Genomic DNA, 18,173 nt, shown 5'->3' with positions numbered 1-18,173 from the left:
TAATAGTGAACACCCTTATCTGGTTCCAGTTCTGAGTGGAATGCTTTCAGTTTTTTTTCCATTCAATATGATGTTGGCTGTGGGTTTGTTGAAGGTAACGTCTATCCATTACAACAACAACAGCAACAAAAAGTTTCCAACAAAAAAAAAAGTTCTAGACCAGATGGCTTCACACTAGAATTCTGCCAATCCTTCAAACAAGAGCTCGTACCCATATTGCAGAATCTATTCCAAAACACTGAGAAGGAAGAAACCCTTCCCAACTCTTTTTTATAACACACACATCGCCTTGATACCAAAACTAGGAAAGGACACACTAACAACAGAAAAAAGTACAGACCAATGTCATTAAGGAATATCGATGCAAAAATACTCAATAAAATCTTAGCAAACAGAATTCAGCTACATATCAAAAAATAATTCACCATGACCAAGTGGACTTCATCCCAGGACCCAAGGCTGGTTCAATCTATGCAAATCCATGAATGCAATTCACCATATAAACATAAGCAAAACTAAAGACCATATGTTCCTCTCAATTGATGCAGAAAAAGCATTTGACAAAATTCAGTATGCTTTTTTGATGGAAACACTTAAGAAAAGTGGCATAGACGAGATATTCCTTAAACTGATAGAAACCAAGGCGCTTTTGTTTCAGATACCTTGCACCTGATCCGATGCTCCCTTTGTCTCCCTTTCTGCTAATTACTGTTTGCCTGAGCTGTTGACTACTCACTCCTTCCTTGCCCTGCCATGAGCATTTGTATACCCTACTGCAGTGGTTTTTGACTTCTTGGAGGGCCATGGACCACATGGAGAAGATGAAGAAAGTTAAAGAACTTCCTTCCAGAAAAATGCATGTGTGCATTTACAAATGTGGTGTTCATGTATATTCCTCTACTCCCAGAATCACTGATTTCCTGAGCTTTTGGTTGGTTATTCACATGCTCATTATAGCTTGCCTACCTGGTCCTAACTTGAAACTTTCCAGGACCTCCCTCCCATCCAAACTCTACTGAGTCTTTCAGCCTACATGTTCCCTCATTGTCTGGTCCATTGCTTGCCTAGATGCTGTTCCCAAAACATTCAGCTCTGATAGATTTCCCAAGGCACCAAGTATAGCTCAGACTTCACCAAAGCTCAGCCTTGGCCTTGAAAAGTTAAAGCAGGCATCCTCAAACTATGGCCGCAGGCCACATGTGGCCCACCAAGGACATTTATCCAGCCCACCGGGTGTTTTTGCCACCACTGCCTGTCCTGCTTCGCAGCTGACTCATCCCAAGGCCTGCAGTCCGGCCCTCCAGCAGTCTGAGGGACAATGAACTGGCCTCCTGTTTAAAAAGTTTGAGGACCCCTGAGTTAAAGGTTCATTCTCACACATTTCCTCTGACCAAATTTTAGAACTGTCTTTCTTGCACGGGCAGAACAGATCTATGAATTGCTCAGGTTAGGAATCTATCAGTTTTTACAAGTTGTATTGTTTTGAGATTCAAATACACCTGAATGTCCACCTTAATCCAGATAAAGCTGCGCCATGAAGAACTAGTGCCAGCTATGACTCTTCTTTATGAAATATCCACTTCACAGAAATTCCTAGAAACATATGAGTTAAGAACATCAGGTAGAAGCAATACCTGCTTTGGCAAGATTTGTTGGTCTGCAGGTCCCATGCTTCAGACACAAAACTGAAATCTGTGGGAATGAGACAACTGCCTTGGTAAGATATATTAGTTTTTAAGAAGATAACTATATGTTTTGCTCCCAAAGTTAATTTGAATTCAAGTTAAATTATCTGTAACTTTAAAAGATGGCTACAGATTCTTAATTAAATTAAGCTGTGATTTGAGGCACAGATGCTCACTTAATTGTTAATAAATGGAAGATGGGGGCAGGGTCAGGGGAATGAGTTGATCATTGCAAATATTTTCTAGGTGGTGGCTGTTGCCAGGTGAAACTCCCTCAGGCTGTCTCAGGCAGCTGTTTATTATCAGAGTGGGGGTTTTAATTTGAGAATAAAAGGCACCCGGATTAGGAAGGCAGCCCATTGTCCATGAAAAAGTCCTTTAACCCAGCCAGAGGAAACTGGCATTTCATTCGGCCACTCATCATTGTCCCCAGCACATAGCATTTATGAAACACTGTGGGATCCAATCCAAGGATTGCCCCTTTGCTGAGTCTCCTTTATCTCTGGGTAGCACGCAGAGAGCTATGAATTGGTGACCATATTTTCCTTGAGTTGTAGCAAAAAGATTTCTGTGGCATGTCTACCTTAGTGTGCCCTTTGTGGCAAGGCTGCTAGACGTTCAGCTCTGATAGATTTGCAAGACCACTATGAATCTTTTGTGCTTAGCAGTAGTTAACAATTTACATACAACCCCTTTTTTGATACTATCCCAGTAGCTTCTACTCCATAGGCTTTATTAAGAAAAAGATGTATTTAATATTTGATCTAACTCTAAGCCTATTGTTCATTCCATCCCAAAAGGTTCTTATAATGTTCTGGCACACTAATTGGAATTCTTACATGCCTCCCTATTCTTAGAAGTAGAGCTTAGTTCGTTGTTTATTTCTTTTGGGCAAATCACAAAAGATACAGCAATCATGCCACAAATATTAATACAAAATTAATATTAGCAAAAATAACAGCTAACATTTATGGAGCATTTTCCATGTTTTAAGTAGCATTCTAAGCACTGTATACATATTTACACATTTAGTCTCCACTCAGTGAAGGGTGCATAATTATCACCATTCTACAGATAAGGATACCAAGACACAGATATAATTACTATAGAGAGACAATTGTCACCACATGGAAGAAAACAGCAACCACATAGGACAGCAACCCTGAGTTAGTGCTGGTATGAATGCCAAAAGATACAGGACATTGTTTCCTATTAAAACCTATTCAATAGGAAGTAGAGGTCTCCATTAGTAAATCTTGGCCTATACACTAGGTCTTCAGCAAAAATGCCATATGTTTAAATGGATAGTTTAACTCATGTAATTGTTATCTTGCAAAGTAGGACTAGAAATCCTAAACTCTTTCACTTCCAAAAGTGGTCTTCGCCTCAACCCTAGGAAGGTAAAGCATCTGTTATGTCCTCTCTGAGCACACTCAGGTGACAGAGCCAGGAGTCTCCACTCCCCGGTCTGCATGGTACATGGACTTTCACTGAGTGAGGCTGAATGGAATACCTGGTGCTCTGTTTACTAATGGTCCCCTTGGGCAAGTGATTTGACCTCCCTGACTGAGTCTTTCTATTTCTAAAATGACAACAATGCAGCCATGAACGCCCCCAGCCAGGTGATCGATTCTAAAACTTCCTTGTTAGGTGATGTTGTCGTGTGCACATCATAGAGGGCACAGCCTACTGTACACCTGGAGTATCTGGTACATCCCTGGCTCCTAGGCTATAAACCTGTACAGCTGTTACTGTCCTAAACACTGTAGGCAATTGCAACATCATGATAAGTATTTGTGTATGTAAACATGTCTAAATCTAGAGAAAGTAGAGAGACAACATTGCATTATAATCTTATGGGACCACCATTGTTTGTGCAGTCTGCTGTTGACGGACACGTTGTTAGGCAGATCATGGCTATGCTTTCTTCATTGTATTGTTGGAAGGATTAAATGAGGTGTTTAAATTAAATACGCAAAATTATTCAAGCTATCTAAAAACTGGAAGTAACAACGACATCTACTAGAGGGGGTTACTGTGAAGTTTAGATGAGATAAATGCTCATAAAAATGCCTAACAGTGTGCGTGACACATAGTGAATGCTTCACAGTAATGACGAGTGTTCTGAGGGCTCAGTAAATGTTGGAGAATCTGGCCTCCTGTATTTTCATCCTTGGGGATTACTCTTTGGTCTTATTTCCATCTGTTTATGATTATATTTTAATTTTAACTATATTTTTATCTTTGGTTGCTATCAACCTACTTTTCTATATCATTTTTTATGTATTCTGACTAAAAGTTTCACATATCACAGAACTCTTTGGAGCTAAGATTTCATTAATGAGGATTAAAGAAACTGAAAAGCCGGAGAAAGGGTGGAAATTCCCATTAGACCCTGAGAATTATTCTATCTTAAGTGAATAGGCTCACAGTAGTGGGATTCAATTCCTGTCTCTGCTTCAGAAGAAAAAAAGAGAGAGAAAGAAAAAGAAATAAGAAGAGTATTTGCAAGTTGCTTTTATCTTTAGGACTATCTCAAATTCACTTTCCTCTCAATATTAGGTGTAAGAGAAAATTTCTCAGAGCCCACAGACTAATCCAATTCTGACAAGACATTTCAAGCTAAATTGCAAAGTAATTTAGGATCTTCTTTCAAAGAAAATGCACATATAATTCATAACAAACCTCCTTTAACTCTTCTTCCCTTTCAGCCAATTTTAAACTCCGAGTTCTTTTTGTCACCTTAAAGTTGGAACTTAATGGACCAGAACCACTTAGGAATCTGTCAAAGGCTTTATTCTGTGCTGAAATTTGTAACTAGTCTTGATGTCATTATCAGCTGGCTCCAACCTAAATCATCATGGGCACCTTCTTGCATCCTCTGTTGAAGTGCTTACTGCGCCTTACTGGCTGCTCAGCTATTTCTAATGTCAGGATTCGGGTGAGCACAGGAAAGCCAAGTACCCTGTAGTCCTCACCTGGTAGACCTGGAGGAAATTGGAAAATAGCTAGCCCGTTTTTCAGCTGGTAAAACAGCTAGTGGGAGATTCCTGAAGGCCACATTACCCAACTGTCTAGGGTGTGAATTTCCTACCCAGCACCCTGGCAAGTATCTCTGTCATTCTATTTAAGCATCTCCGACTATGGAGAACTCACTACTCCTGTATAAAGCCCGTTCTATTTTTCTTCAGATCTAAGAATTAGGACATTTTGAAAGAAAATAGAAAGCTGAAATCTGTCTCACTAGGACGTTTTACTTCTGGACTTTATCTTGTCTTCTGAAAACACAAACAATGAGGCTGAACATGGTGGTTCACATGGGAGGATCTCTTGAGCTCAAGCATTCAAGACTCTTGTGCGTACTAAAAATAGAAAAAATAGCCATGTGTTGTGGCAGGTGCTTGTAGTCCCAGCTACTTGGGAGGCTGAGGCAGGAGAATTGAGGTGGCAGTGACTCTGTCTCACACACACACACACACACACACACACACACATGAGGCCAATGCCTTTGGCCAGTTTTCAAATGCACACTGCAGCTATTTCTGCTGAATTTGTCTCCAGACTAATGAGAGGAAGCCTGGCTGCTTCAGCCCAAGAGCATCTTGCAATATTATCTCCTGTCCATTTTCTCTATGGTTACAAAAATAGACTTTACCTGGAATATTCTACCCACTATCTCCCCTCTATCCCAAACCCTCTAATGGCTGTTCTTTCTCCCTAGAAGAAAACCCAGTGGCCTGAAAGGGTCGGGAAGGCCCGGGGCCTGGCCCAGCCCCAGCCCTGCCTTCCACCATTCTCCCCTTGCTTATCTCCCTCCAGCCACACTGGCCTCCTGTGTCTCCTCAGATCCATCCGGCAAGCTCTGTTTCGGGGCCTAGAAGGCTCTCTCCTCTTCTTTTCATCCTGGACTCCACTTAATCCTCCTTCCCTGACCCTCCTAGCTAAAGCAGAACCCCCATCCTTCTCTGTCCCATCCTCTCCTGCTGCTTTATTTTTCTTTTCAGTCGCTGTCATTAAATCTTCGGTTTATTTGCTTAGCCATTTATTGGGTTGTCTTCTCCATTAAAACGAGTGAAGTGAGGAGCCATGTTTTGTTCCCTGTAGGATCTTCAGTGCTGAGAACAATGTCTATGCCGTAGACTGTGCTCAGTCAATATTTGGTGATGGAATGAATCAATTAATTCGGCCTGAGATTGTGTTACTCTGGAGTAGCTGTGATGTATCAGCTTATACTTCCCACAGAATGAATGCCCTGTGGTTTTTTTGTCTTGCGCCTGACATCAAGATGGAGAAATACTATTTGTCAAGGACTTGAAAAATCACTTTCTGGTATAAATTTGGATTCTTACAGAGCAGTTATTAAGTGTCCCCCAGAAGCTGAAAGAGTTAATTAGCGTACCCTCCTCCAACACTGCTCTTGACTCTGGAGGGTCTTTGGCCCTTGGGAAGGTGAAACCTTGTGGTTCTCACTCAGGCTCAGAGAACTTCTGGCCAGGACCTCTTGTTATTAAGAGGCAGCTCTTCTAGCCTCCCAGGGTGCCTGGAATGCCCCCAATTCCTGAAGTCATTATGTTTTACAGCAGACTCTCTTGACAGAGCTTCACGGGCCTCTGGCAGAACACAAGCCAGAATAATGGGCAGGCAGATGCCAGAATGAATTCCAAAGTGTACACACAATTCTTGGCCCCATAAAAATCAATTCCTTATTCATAATTAAGCAACTTCTCTGAGAAAGGGCAGGATGGTACAGTTATTAAAAGATAAATAATAGATAAGGATCCACTTCTTTAAGGCATAAAGAATTTTAAACACAAACTCGAACTGTAATTATGTTTTCTTCTGCTTGTTTCTTACCTGTCACACCAGGTCCAATGAAACAGAGCAGCTTTTACAAGTTTTCATTGCCCTTTTGTGTGTGTTTTTCCTTAAAATGTTTCTTTCAGAGCAGCATGACAAGTCAACTCGAGATGGGGAGACGAGAAACTAAAAGCTCCCTGACATAAAGATCACAGGGGGTGTCATTCCGTTGGTCTTTTCCGGGTTTCCAGATTGGGGTTAGGGACCACAGCTGAAAACAAAAGTTGCTAAATGTCTCCAGAAAGAAAAGAGCAGCAGGACTCCCCAGCAGTCAAGACCCCCCACCTCCCAACTTGCTGAGCTGGCCACAGAATCAGCCTCTTTGCCTTCACCCTCACCCCAGTGAATCGGTACAGGAAAGGGATGGAGAAACAAGGGGCCGTCCTAGGGAAGAGTGAAGTAGCTGTTACCTGTTCCCCCTCCTTGTGGCGTTGTCTCCTAAGCCAAGTGGAAGGGATTCATCTGAATCAGCCCCCAAAGACTGGCACTGCCTTCAAGAAGAGGGGTTGGCAGCTCGTTCCCCAGTGTAGCAACCTATAGAGGGCTGAGCCCCTCTCCAAGCAGAGCAAGGAAGGAAGGTCCTGAATATGGCTTCTCCACATGGGAGATCCCACAAAAATAAGGCACTTGTGCTTCCTCTGGCCTAGAGATTCCTGAAAGCAGGAGTCTAGAGAGTAGGTGGGCTGATCCCACCCAGGCCAGTACTATATGGAGCATGCTCAGGGGAACCCCTTATGAACATGAGTCAGGAGACAGGTGAGAGCCAGTGAGCTGCCTACATGGCCACTGATCCAAGCCATGGAAATGGGCTGGGAATGAGCACAGGTAGCGGGGCAGGTGGAAGATCAGCGGCACCTGTGAGAGGGTTCTCAGCAAAGTGGAGATGCTGCCATGTCAATGGAGGTCCCTAAGAGAGGGATGGAGCAGGAACCAGAGACCCCAGCCCACTCTTGATAAGCAATCAGCCATGTGAAAAGAGAGCTGGGCTCCCATCTCTCCTCCAGCCTCTGTACCAGGGGGTACCCCAGTAGGAGGGGGAGAAACAGGCTGCTGCTCTAGAATATTCTACAGGAAGAATGGGGGATCTTGCTTTGGAGAGTTAGGTTTTAAGTTGGGCTGCACTAAATTTTAATAACCAAAATGAATTGAATTATGGCATTTGACTAAGACATCATTAATAAAACCACTTACCCAGCATGAAGGTGAATTTGCTATAGTACAGCTGGAAAGAGTGACTGGGGGAAAAAATGTCCTATTTATGTCCCAGCTAATCAAGAACTCTTCAATGAGCTGGTGCCAATAATTAGGACATTTTTTGTTAGGGAGTAAAGATTTGGCAGAAAAGTCAGAAAATCTTTTTGTATATCTTTGGCTATAGTAATCATTTTCTCATTTTTTTCTTGAATGATTAAGTTCCTGGAAATTCTGAAGGGGATGCAATATATTGGCTTACTACTTCTTTTTGTAAGCTTTGCAGTGACATGGATTTCATGTTAATAAAGGAAGTGAGGCTGGATTGGGGATAGAGAAATAGGTTGCTCTGATTAGGCACCCAGGAGAGAAAGTAGACGGTGGAATTTGGGGTGACAGGTCAGAGGAGAGTGCATGCAGCCACCTGTGAGCTTGAGGTTGTTGGGTAGTTTCTGTGAGAACCTGGGTAGCAAAATACTTTAGCGATCGCAGTGAAGAATAACAGGAGCGGATGATGTTGGAAAGAGAACTTGAGGAACGTTGTGAACGATTTAGAAAGAGAGATCTCAGCAGAAGGGGAAGGTGGCCAACATTCCAGAGAAGGTGGCATTGCTGGAAATGATGGCGGTAACATTGGTATTATACCTTCCGTACCTATCATTTCATTTTTACCCTCAGCATCACGTCACTCACAGCATCTCTCCTTTCTCCTCTTTTCCTTCTCTTCCCTCTCCCCCCTCCTCTTTCTGCAGCCCTAGCATTTATTGAGCACTCACTATGTGCTACACATTCTGCATTAAAAAATTATATGATCAAAGGATCCCTGGCACCTAGAGCTCCTAGACCAGGGACCAGCCAGGCATCACGTGAGAGACAGGTGCAAAAAATCTTAGCTCTGATTAGGTTGAGGTGTTGATTAGAAATGTATTTGAAATGCTTCTTTTAGAACTAAATCAAGAACCAAGCTTTGAGAGACAGAGAGGTGGGGAGAGAAACAGAGAGAGACAAGAGAAAGAGATATTCTACTTAAGTAATGTTTGTCTAGCTCAGGTACCATTTCAAATACTTCATAAACATTGATTGATTTAATTGCCACAGCAACCCAATGTGGTAGGTACTATTATTATCATCCTAATTTTATAGAAACTGAGGTGCAAGTAGTTTAAATAACTTGCTCAAGGTCACATACCCAGTAAGTGGCAGAACTGTAATGCACACCCAGATCTCACTCAGATTCATATTCTACACTCTTAATGCTGCCTAACCTGAGAGGCACGTCCCCTGCAGGAGCATCATATATAGAGGAAAAGAGGGTTATAGAGAAACACTGGAGTCTCCATCCTAAGTCTAAGAATCTTCAATGGTACAGTAAGTGCAATGATCCGTATTCCCATTGCTTTCATCAGAGGAATTTAGGATACTTCATTCACCTCAAAATTTTTGAATAAAAGATACCGCACATATTTATTTCTGAGTATGGATACAATAAACTATCATCAAACTAATTTCTGCTGAATAATCTGTTCCTGAACAGAATGAATCAATATCCTAGATGTGCTTCCATTTTATGAGATGAATATTTAAACACCACTGCATATTTCTGCTCACGTCATTTTCAAGGACATTGGTTCCATCCAACATTTTCCCAGAAATCTGAGGACTGGATAATAGATCCATCTTCACCAGTTTGTACTATAAATAATGCCTCCTCAGAGTGGTGTCCCAGAGAACAGCTACCACATAGGTTAACAGAAAATCCAATTCCTTTCCCTCTCCTCTCCCCTCTCTAGTATTTTCACCTATTCCAAGTGCCCATCAACCCAAGAGTGGATTAATAAACTGTGGTATGTGTATTCCATGGAATACTATGCAGCCATAGAAAGATGGAGTTGCAGTACATTCTTCTTAGTAAAGTATCACTAGAATGGAAAAGCAAGTATCCAATGTACTCAATACTAATATGGAACCAATAGAAAAACAGCTCCATGCCCATGCAAGAGAAAAATACATGTAAAATCAAATGGGGGAACGGAGAGAAGTGGGGGGAACTGGCAAGCTCTCATCTAATATGCACAATGTGAGGGTTTATAGGAGGGCCCCTGGGTGAAGGGCTCAACTACAACTTGAACTTTACCTGAGAAATACAAACAATAAAACCTAATCATTTGTACCCTCATATTAACCTGCAGTTAAAAGAAAATAATAATAACGATGACTGCATTTTTAAAATGTATTGAAATAGAAAAAAGTAGTTCAAGCATCTCCCTTGGTAAAGAGGAGACGTGTAAAGGGCTGAAATTGCTGGAACAATGACATTCCTCCTTTGGGTTTAAGTTGGAAAACTCCGTATGTGCCACCCAAGCCCTCAGCTTATTTCCACCCCACCCCTCACCCACAATTGTTGCTTCTAAATCCAGAGGTTTAGTATTGCAAAAATCAGACAGATTTTCCAGAGAGATACCTCTTGCCAGGCTCAAGAGCCTGGATGAACATCTTCCTAAAATTCCAGCAGTCCAGGAGGTGCAGCCTTCTTGGGCCTCTGCCTCTTTTACCTAATCCCCCCACAAGAAGACAGGGGGCTTTGCTTCCAGAATATCCCCCCACTAACCTTGGGGAAATGCATCTCAAGCTGAGTCTCCTGGCCTTTTTTTGTCTATAGGTCATACCTCTGCCCAAGCTGCTGAGGGCACTCCTTCCCTCCATGATCCCCTAAGCCAAGAGCTTTATGATAAACATGACAATTTTTTAGCCACATCCCTGGGTCACCTGCCTGCTGTCTTTCCTTCCTGGACACCCTTCTGTCCCCATGCAAAAATAACTGATTCCAGCCACCTCAAAGCTTGTTGTGCCATGAGGGCAGCCACACCCCATCTGCCTTAGTTGCAACTAGGGCTTGTTATCTGTCATTGTGAGACAGGTGTAAGTTCTTAGCAGAATACTGATGATGATGGTGAGGATAAATAATCTTCACTGAGTGTTTATTCTGAGTGCCCCCAGTAATCACTCAGTGGATGACTCTACAATTCATAAGATTCATACATGAGTTTTAAGTGTACCTCATCTCCTCACAGGATTTCTGGGGGATAAGTACTATCATTATCTCCATTTCACAGATAATATAACTGAGTCTGAGCATGAGGAAGTAACCTGCCCAGGGCCATCTAGCCAATAAATGTCAAACCTTAGGCTCCAATTGAGAGGTTCAATGTAAGTTTTTGAGATCAGATTGATAACCCTATGAGTACCCACATACTCAATGCCCGGTAAAAAATCTTGTGGATATGATTCATTTTAGCAGACGACTAGCTTTTGCAAACCTCCCCCTTCCTGCTTTGTTTCCTTTCTGCTTTCTAACTGTCCTGCCTTCATTCATTCCACCAGCCTCATACAGCATGCCAGGCACCAGCTTGTGTTCTGGGCAGGCAAAGAAAAGCAAGACCCAGGCCAAGGCTGGCCATGCCAGACATAAAAGCAGGTTTCTGTGAGAAGCCCCAAGTCTCACCTGCTAGTGGGACAGGAGAGGGCGTGCAGTGACCCCATTCCGCGCAAGCTGCTCAGAGGCTTGGGTACAGGAATGCGCGGACCATGCTCCATCCCAGGCATGAGAGTCCAGCTTCCGGTGCCTGATGTTCTGCTGTCCTTATAGTCAGTGTGACACTGCCAGTCAACTATCCCCAAGTGGGTTCATGGTTCCCCCACGATAAAATCACTTTTTAAAGGAAGAAAGGGGTGACCCTTACAAGGGTACAAGTGAATCTTTCTAAAAGCAGAGTATGAACGTTTTAACTCAATAACTAAGAAAATGACATGAAGGTTATGTTAACCAGTTTGATGAGAGTATTTCAAAATGTATATGAAAACACCACACTGTACCCCATGATTGCATTAATGTACACAGTTATGCTCTAAGAAATAAAAAAAAATATAAAGGAAGAAAGAAGAAAACCACAGTGTGAACTTAGTAGCTGTGTGGCTGGGTGATGTTAATTTATTGGATCCTTTGGTTCTTTATTTTATAAAAGAAAAAAAAGGAAAAAAGGAAGGAAGGGAGGGAAGAGGAGAGGTAATAATACTTTCTCTGTTTACTTCATGTATGTTATAGGATCAAATAAAATTATAACCTAGGCATATGAGGGCCAAATATTATGTAAGTGTGAAGGCTTTCCTATCTTCTCAGCGTGGGACTTACGGGTCTGAGTAACGCTGCCTCTTCTGTCTTCTCCCCGACACACACTCCCTGGGTTCCGGCCATAACCACACAGCCCTGCCTTGTGTGTGCTCCAACTCACCTGCCTCCTTGCTGTCCTTGCACTCTTTCCACTGCCCGGGATACCCTCTCCCCTTCACTGCTGCTCAAGTGCCATCTCCTACATAAACAGTGCCCCTTTCCTCTTCTGTACCATTCAGTGTTGTGTTTCTCTCACAAAATCATACTCTGTCCTGGGACTAGACTAAATTGTCCTCTATATCTTAGGCTTCCTTGCCTAAGTATGCCTTATACATATCAGCTGTTCAACAAAACGTTGTTGAATCACACTCTGCTTCCCTCTCTGTGCTCTCCTCTGCCTGCCTCCTGCACTCTGTACACAGTGCCCCACCTGGCACATGGCAGGACCCTGTGCCGATGACCCAGGGAGCTTTAGGGCCAGCAAATTCAATGGACAGTCTCCGTAGGCCAAGGGGTGTTAAACTTTTCCTTTCAGTTCAGTGACGCACATCAGAGGGAAGGGTATAAAGTTGGGCAGACAAATTGGCCGTACCATGTTTGGTAGGCAGGAAGTGGACATTTCCCTAAGTGCAGAATGAAAACCAGTGGGGATAGCCAGACGATTTTCAGTGATGCACAGGTGAACTTTTTCAAACTACATCTTCTCACTTACATTTGATAAATATAATTAGCACAGAAAAGTTATGATTTCCTGAATAGTCTTTAATGATACCCTTGAATTTGAATAAAAATGTTTTAAAAACAAAATCACCTGAACTCTGGTACAAGAGATAGCTGAATGATGTGACGTGGTGCCTGGAGACCCAGAAGTGCCAGGTGGGGGCAGACTTGGCTGAGGGGCGGAGGAGGGAGTCAGGGTGAAGTGGTGCCTGTTCCATGGGTCAGATCTGCTGGCCTCGGGCCTTCACAGAATTACCTCCAAAGCTGGGTTACCCTCTGCAAACACCTTTGTTTGAAAGGCAGAAGGCAAATGGTGTGTTCTCTCATCACTGCTGTCTCTTCACTGGAATGAAGAGCATGCTGGTGTCAACACACACACTTCCAGCTTCACAGCCTCGGGCACCAGGTTGCCTAAGGGCCTTGGGGTTCTACCCCTTTTTTCAGAACTGGCAGATACAAAGGACCCAAAAGTGAGTTTGCTTTTCCTTTTTTTCCTGCAAAGCACAACACTTTACAAAAAGAAAAACACTTCAAAGGCAATCCTTTGCTCGCATATATTTCAGGCCTCCATTCAAGATCCACATTTATCTTCCTTATCCAATTACTAGATCAAAGCAGAAAGGTTTGGCCTACTTTGGGGGTTTAAAGACATCGAGGGAAAAAACTAAGAACATTTAAAACTACCTTTTCTGTGCCCCACGTCTTCCTGTAGGAGGACTGAAATCCCCTCCCCCTGCTCACTCTTAACTAGTCTCTGGGCACAGAAGTCGGGTCAGCGAGTTAATATGCTCTAATCACCAGCACCGCGAGAGATTCCGTTACATCTCTGTACAATCCATTCTAATCTCAGTCGGTGTGTCTCGTTTCCTTTTTGTTCTTGATATGGTTACAAAATCCTTTCCAAAACCCATTGTCATACTCAAATTTTTTCAAGAATTTTTAAAATGTTGTATTAAAATAAAAGGTACCCCACCCCCCAAAATCTGAAACGTTACTTCATCGGACTCCCTAAAGCTACTGGTGTCAGCACATCTGTTCATTTTAATGCCACCATATGGAGTTCAAAGTTCCTAAAATAGGACCTACCTTGTCCTTAACACTGAGATTCAAGGCCTTGGTTTAAAAAAAAAAACAAACAAAAAAAAACAAATATGATGTCCTGAAAAATATTTAAGTGAACAGGCCGCCTATTGGTGGATTGATTTTTCTCTATGGAAGTAAATCTGCTGGCACTTGCCAGAATTGGGGTATAAAAGACGACTTCAGGCAGCTGCTGCCATTTGTTTCCGAGGGAAAACGAGGGTTTTGTCTCTCCCCGGGGGTTAATACTGTGATGTTCTCAACACCATTGGTGATCTGTTTCTGAAGGGTTACACTGGGGGGGAGGAATGCTTTGTGGTTTATGACAAGATCACGGCAGAATGTTTTGTGCACGCTGTGATTTGTATACCCATTTGTGCACAGGCCGTAAAAGTGCACTTTTTATCAGGAACATTTGTGAATATATAACAGCACTGAAGACATATGTCCACTAAATAATTCACAGTTATCTGTCTTCTCAGCAGATTCCTTATACACCTACCATGTTTTAATGTCTAGTTTGCTCAGAAACAATATTCTTTACGACCCTTCCGATATAAAAATGTTTACTGACTGGCAGCAATCTACGGGGCCCGTGGGACGGAGCAGTAAGGAGGGGGAAATCTTTCCGAATCCTCTACCTCTCCCCCTCCTCATCTGTTTCCCTCCAATGCTTCCAACCAGCACCCAACCTTCAGGGGGAAAACCCCTCTTCCAAAAGTGGGTAGAAAATCCTCTAGGGCTATAAGACGAAAGCTACTAACTCACCTTTGCCCTCTTCTCTTTTCAGTTCTATCTCCATTTACAGTCCCAAGGAGAATCCAAATGCATTTGACGCTGCAGCCTTCTTCCAGTCCGTGGGGAATTTCCTGGGGATCTTTGCCGGCTCCTTTGCAATGGGGTCCGCGTATGCAGTTATCACGGCACTGATATCCTTTGTGTGTGGAAAGCTGAGGACTGTTAAGAGAAGTCAATGTTGATGGAACGTTTCTGAGGATGGGCAACCTTCAGACCAGCTAGATAGTCTGTGACTCAAGCTTCATATGGACCACTGAGGCACTTGGTTGCAAGTTATCCCTGAGACATGAGTAGGTACCGGTGGCAGAGAGGACCAGATTCTTACAATGTGCAAGCCCAGTTCTACACTATTGCCACTGTCTGATTCTAGGCTATCAACAGCCTTAAAAATGTTGCATAGGAAGTGGACAGAGGCATCAGGATTGTCCTTACTGGGTCAGGATCAAGAACAAGACAGGATTGACTGGGGGTGGAGAAAGGATGATATACTGGGTATTCCCTGATTCCTTTTTAAGCTTATTCAATTGCTAGCTCACAGGGTTGGCCACGTCAGAGACCTCTGTGGATTTAAACACGTATTCCCAGCTACTTTGTAGAAGGGAGCCTGCAAGCAATGCAGAAATGACATGTTTGCCATATCTGGGCAATTGTGTCATTTGATTCTTATTTTGCATGAGGAAGTTTAGTTCTGAGAAGATCTGAGCCAGGGAAAGAACCTGGTCTGGTGGGCTGTTCACTTAGAACAACCAGATGGGAGCCAAGTCAGTCAGAGTTGAGAAGGAAAGTCAGAGAGCCAGGGTCAAGTGTGAGGGCTCAGTGGATCTGCAGAGGAGAGGAAGAGTGAAGGATCCAGGGCCAAAGACCTCAGGGAAATGAGGAGGAAGGAGAGGGCCAGGGGAGGCAGGGCCCAGGCAAAGAAAGGCATTCACTGGGCAGCAGCTGACTGGTTCTTGATTCTACCAAGGGTGTCAAAGAAGAGCGAGGATGTGAGTAAAAAAAGGCCCCTGCTTAGTGAGTGACAAGCTTGGAAAGGTGGCTCTATATTACAAGTTGGACAGAAAGAGTGCCAAAGCCACATCCAGGTTATCACACTATAAGAATTCAAACGGGGACAAGGCAATTGTGTCTGGAATAGTCCAACAGACTCTTAGCCAACCTTATAATTCTGGAAAGTCATTTGAAAAGCAGTATTTTCATGCAGAGTGGGCTTTGAGCTTGGCCTGGAAGATAGGTAGGACACAGGCACAGGCTGTGTGGCATGTGGTTCAAGAAGGGAAGGCCAGCGGTCACGAGGGACTTCGTGGAGGTGGGACTGACCCAACACCTGGCAGAGGTGCCTGAGAGGACCAGAAGGCCCTGGCTGCTGAGGAATGGGGGATGCGGAGACACGGGTGGGAGGGAATTAGCATGTGGGCTATCTCCAGGCTGCCGAGGGTTGCTGCTGCAGACAGGGACACACTGACAGTCCTGTTTGCAAAATGTTGATGAAGAACTGGCACACGGGAAGAATCTGCGGGGGGGGGGGGACTAGAATCAAAGGAAACCATGATGATGAGTGCAGAGGAGGCTGCAGGGAGGAGTCTGGTGTTAGGAGCAACGATCTCTAGGAGTTAATGATCAGTTGGTTATTAGAGAGACAGGTGAGGAAACAGTCAAAGGCCACTTGGAAGTTTTATCCTGGAACTCTCATAGGAGGGCACTTCCATGGACAGAAACCAGGTAAGGCAGAAGAGGTAGGGATAGTTCCAACAACAATAAAATCATCTACCCAATACTGATGGGATGCCAGGCCTCCAAGACTTGTCTTACATGGCAATACCACACATGCCTAGCCCACACAATGATTCCATCGCCACATACTACGTTTATTGGACACTGCCTTATAGAAAGTATAAACTATTGCCTAAGGTCAAGCAGCCAGTAAGTAAATCTGGAAGAATCAAGAGGCAAACCATGCTCATAACCACTACTCTCCATTGCCTATGACTTTTTTTTTTTTTTTTTTTTTGAGATGGAGTCTCACTATGTCACCTTTGGTAGAGTATCCTGGTATCACAGCTCACAGCACCCTCAAACTCTTAAGCTTAAGTAGTTGTCTTGCCTCACCCTCCCAAGTAGCTGGGACCATAGGCACCCACCACAATGCCCAGCTATTTTTTGTTATTGTTGTCATTGTTGTTTAGAAGGTCCTAGCTGGGTTTGAACCCCCCAGCCCTGATGCATGTGGCCAGAGCCTTAACCACTGAGCTATGGGCGCCAAGCCTGCCTCTTAATTTGTAAGTGGAATTGTAACAGAGGTCATGTGTTGTTTAGACTAGAGTAATAATAATGATTGGAGTATTTAGCAAGTGTCTGGCATATTCTAAGGCCTTTATATGCATCTCCTCATTTGAATAAGCCTATAAAACAGGTTATTATTATTATCACTTTGCACACGAGGAAACCAAGGCTCAGGGAGGTTATGTAGCTCACCCTGGGTCATATATCAGTAACAATGAACATGATCATATCTCTTGACGTATATTGAAAACTTTACTATGTGCCAGACATTTTGCATGGTTTATCTCAGACAACTTTGACAAGAACCCTGGGCGATAGATGCTATTATTATACCAATTTTACAGCTGAAGAAACTCAGGCAATCAAGGTTAAATAACTCAGCTAAAGCCATACAAGTAAGATATCTCAGGGTCAGGATTCAAACCCAGGCTTTCAGCTCCAGAGTCTGCACTAGGTAGAGATGCTGAAATCAGAATTTTTCTCTGCCTGGTACAAAGAGAAGGTTTAGTTACATGGGCAAACAGGTTAATAAGAGAAGGGGGAAAAATTCCTGGAGATTTGAATTCTGGCATGAGATTGGATCAGATCTGGAAGAAAGGTTGTGGGGACAGAAGAAATAAATGGAGGCTCAGTAACAGTGCCACCATCAAACAGGCAGCCTCTCACAGGCTGTGCAGACATAGGCCGTGGAGGAGACAGGCACATTCTGTGTCTCCTCTGCCTTACTAACCTCAATACCGCAGCTGTTCTGAGGTGGAGTCTCCCCTGATTGTAGGTCACTGTACTCTGGACTTGAAGCTTGACCCAGAACTGAACTACTTTTTGGAGGAGATTGAAAAAAAGGAATGCTCTTTAGCTAGCCAATATTCTGCTATTCAAACTGGCCTCAATATTCTCTTTAAAACAAACTAGAAGAGAGAATCCTGAAGAACAGACCCCAGTGAAACAAAGCCTTCCCTTCAGGTAACAAAAGGGAATATTGTAAAAGGCTCTCTGGGCAACCCATTTTTTATTCCAGATAGAATTTCTTCCAGATGCTAACAATACTATTTCTAAACGGAAGATGTTTTATGTAAAAAAACTTAATTCATCTCAGCACGGTAGCATGAACCTGTAGTCCCAATACTCTGGAGGCTGAGGCAGGAGGATCATTTGAGCCCAGGAGTTGGAGGCCAGCCTGAGCAACATGGTAACACCTCATCTCTAAAAAATTTAATTAATTTAAATGACAGCAGTATGCACACAGAAATGTTATATGTAACATTTGTTACATGCCAGGCATGATTCTAAGTATTTAACCTATATGCCACTGAGGAAAGTGGTATTTTTATTCCCATTTTCAGAGAAGAAAACCAAGTCACAGAGTGGTGAACAGATGGGTCCAAGTGAATGCT

The 18,173-nt window shown here is 43.3% G+C and overlaps 1 protein-coding gene across 1 annotated transcript in view; it reads left to right on the top strand.

The window, feature by feature from the left end:
* Positions 1 to 18,173, top strand: part of SLC9A9 (solute carrier family 9 member A9) — a 574,234-nt gene that overhangs the window by 238,079 nt on the left and 317,982 nt on the right. The window contains exon 9 of the mRNA XM_023512997.1: positions 14,492 to 14,630. Within this exon, the coding sequence (XP_023368765.1) occupies positions 14,492 to 14,630 (139 nt within the window). The remainder of the gene's footprint in view (positions 1 to 14,491; positions 14,631 to 18,173) is intronic.

The sequence above is a fragment of the Otolemur garnettii genome, unplaced genomic scaffold (assembly GCF_000181295.1).
Source record: "Otolemur garnettii isolate 467f Iridium unplaced genomic scaffold, OtoGar3 scaffold00032, whole genome shotgun sequence".
Lineage (NCBI taxonomy): Eukaryota > Metazoa > Chordata > Mammalia > Primates > Galagidae > Otolemur > Otolemur garnettii.
Note: the sequence above shows the minus strand (reverse complement) of the source record. Positions and strands in the feature narration are given on the sequence as shown.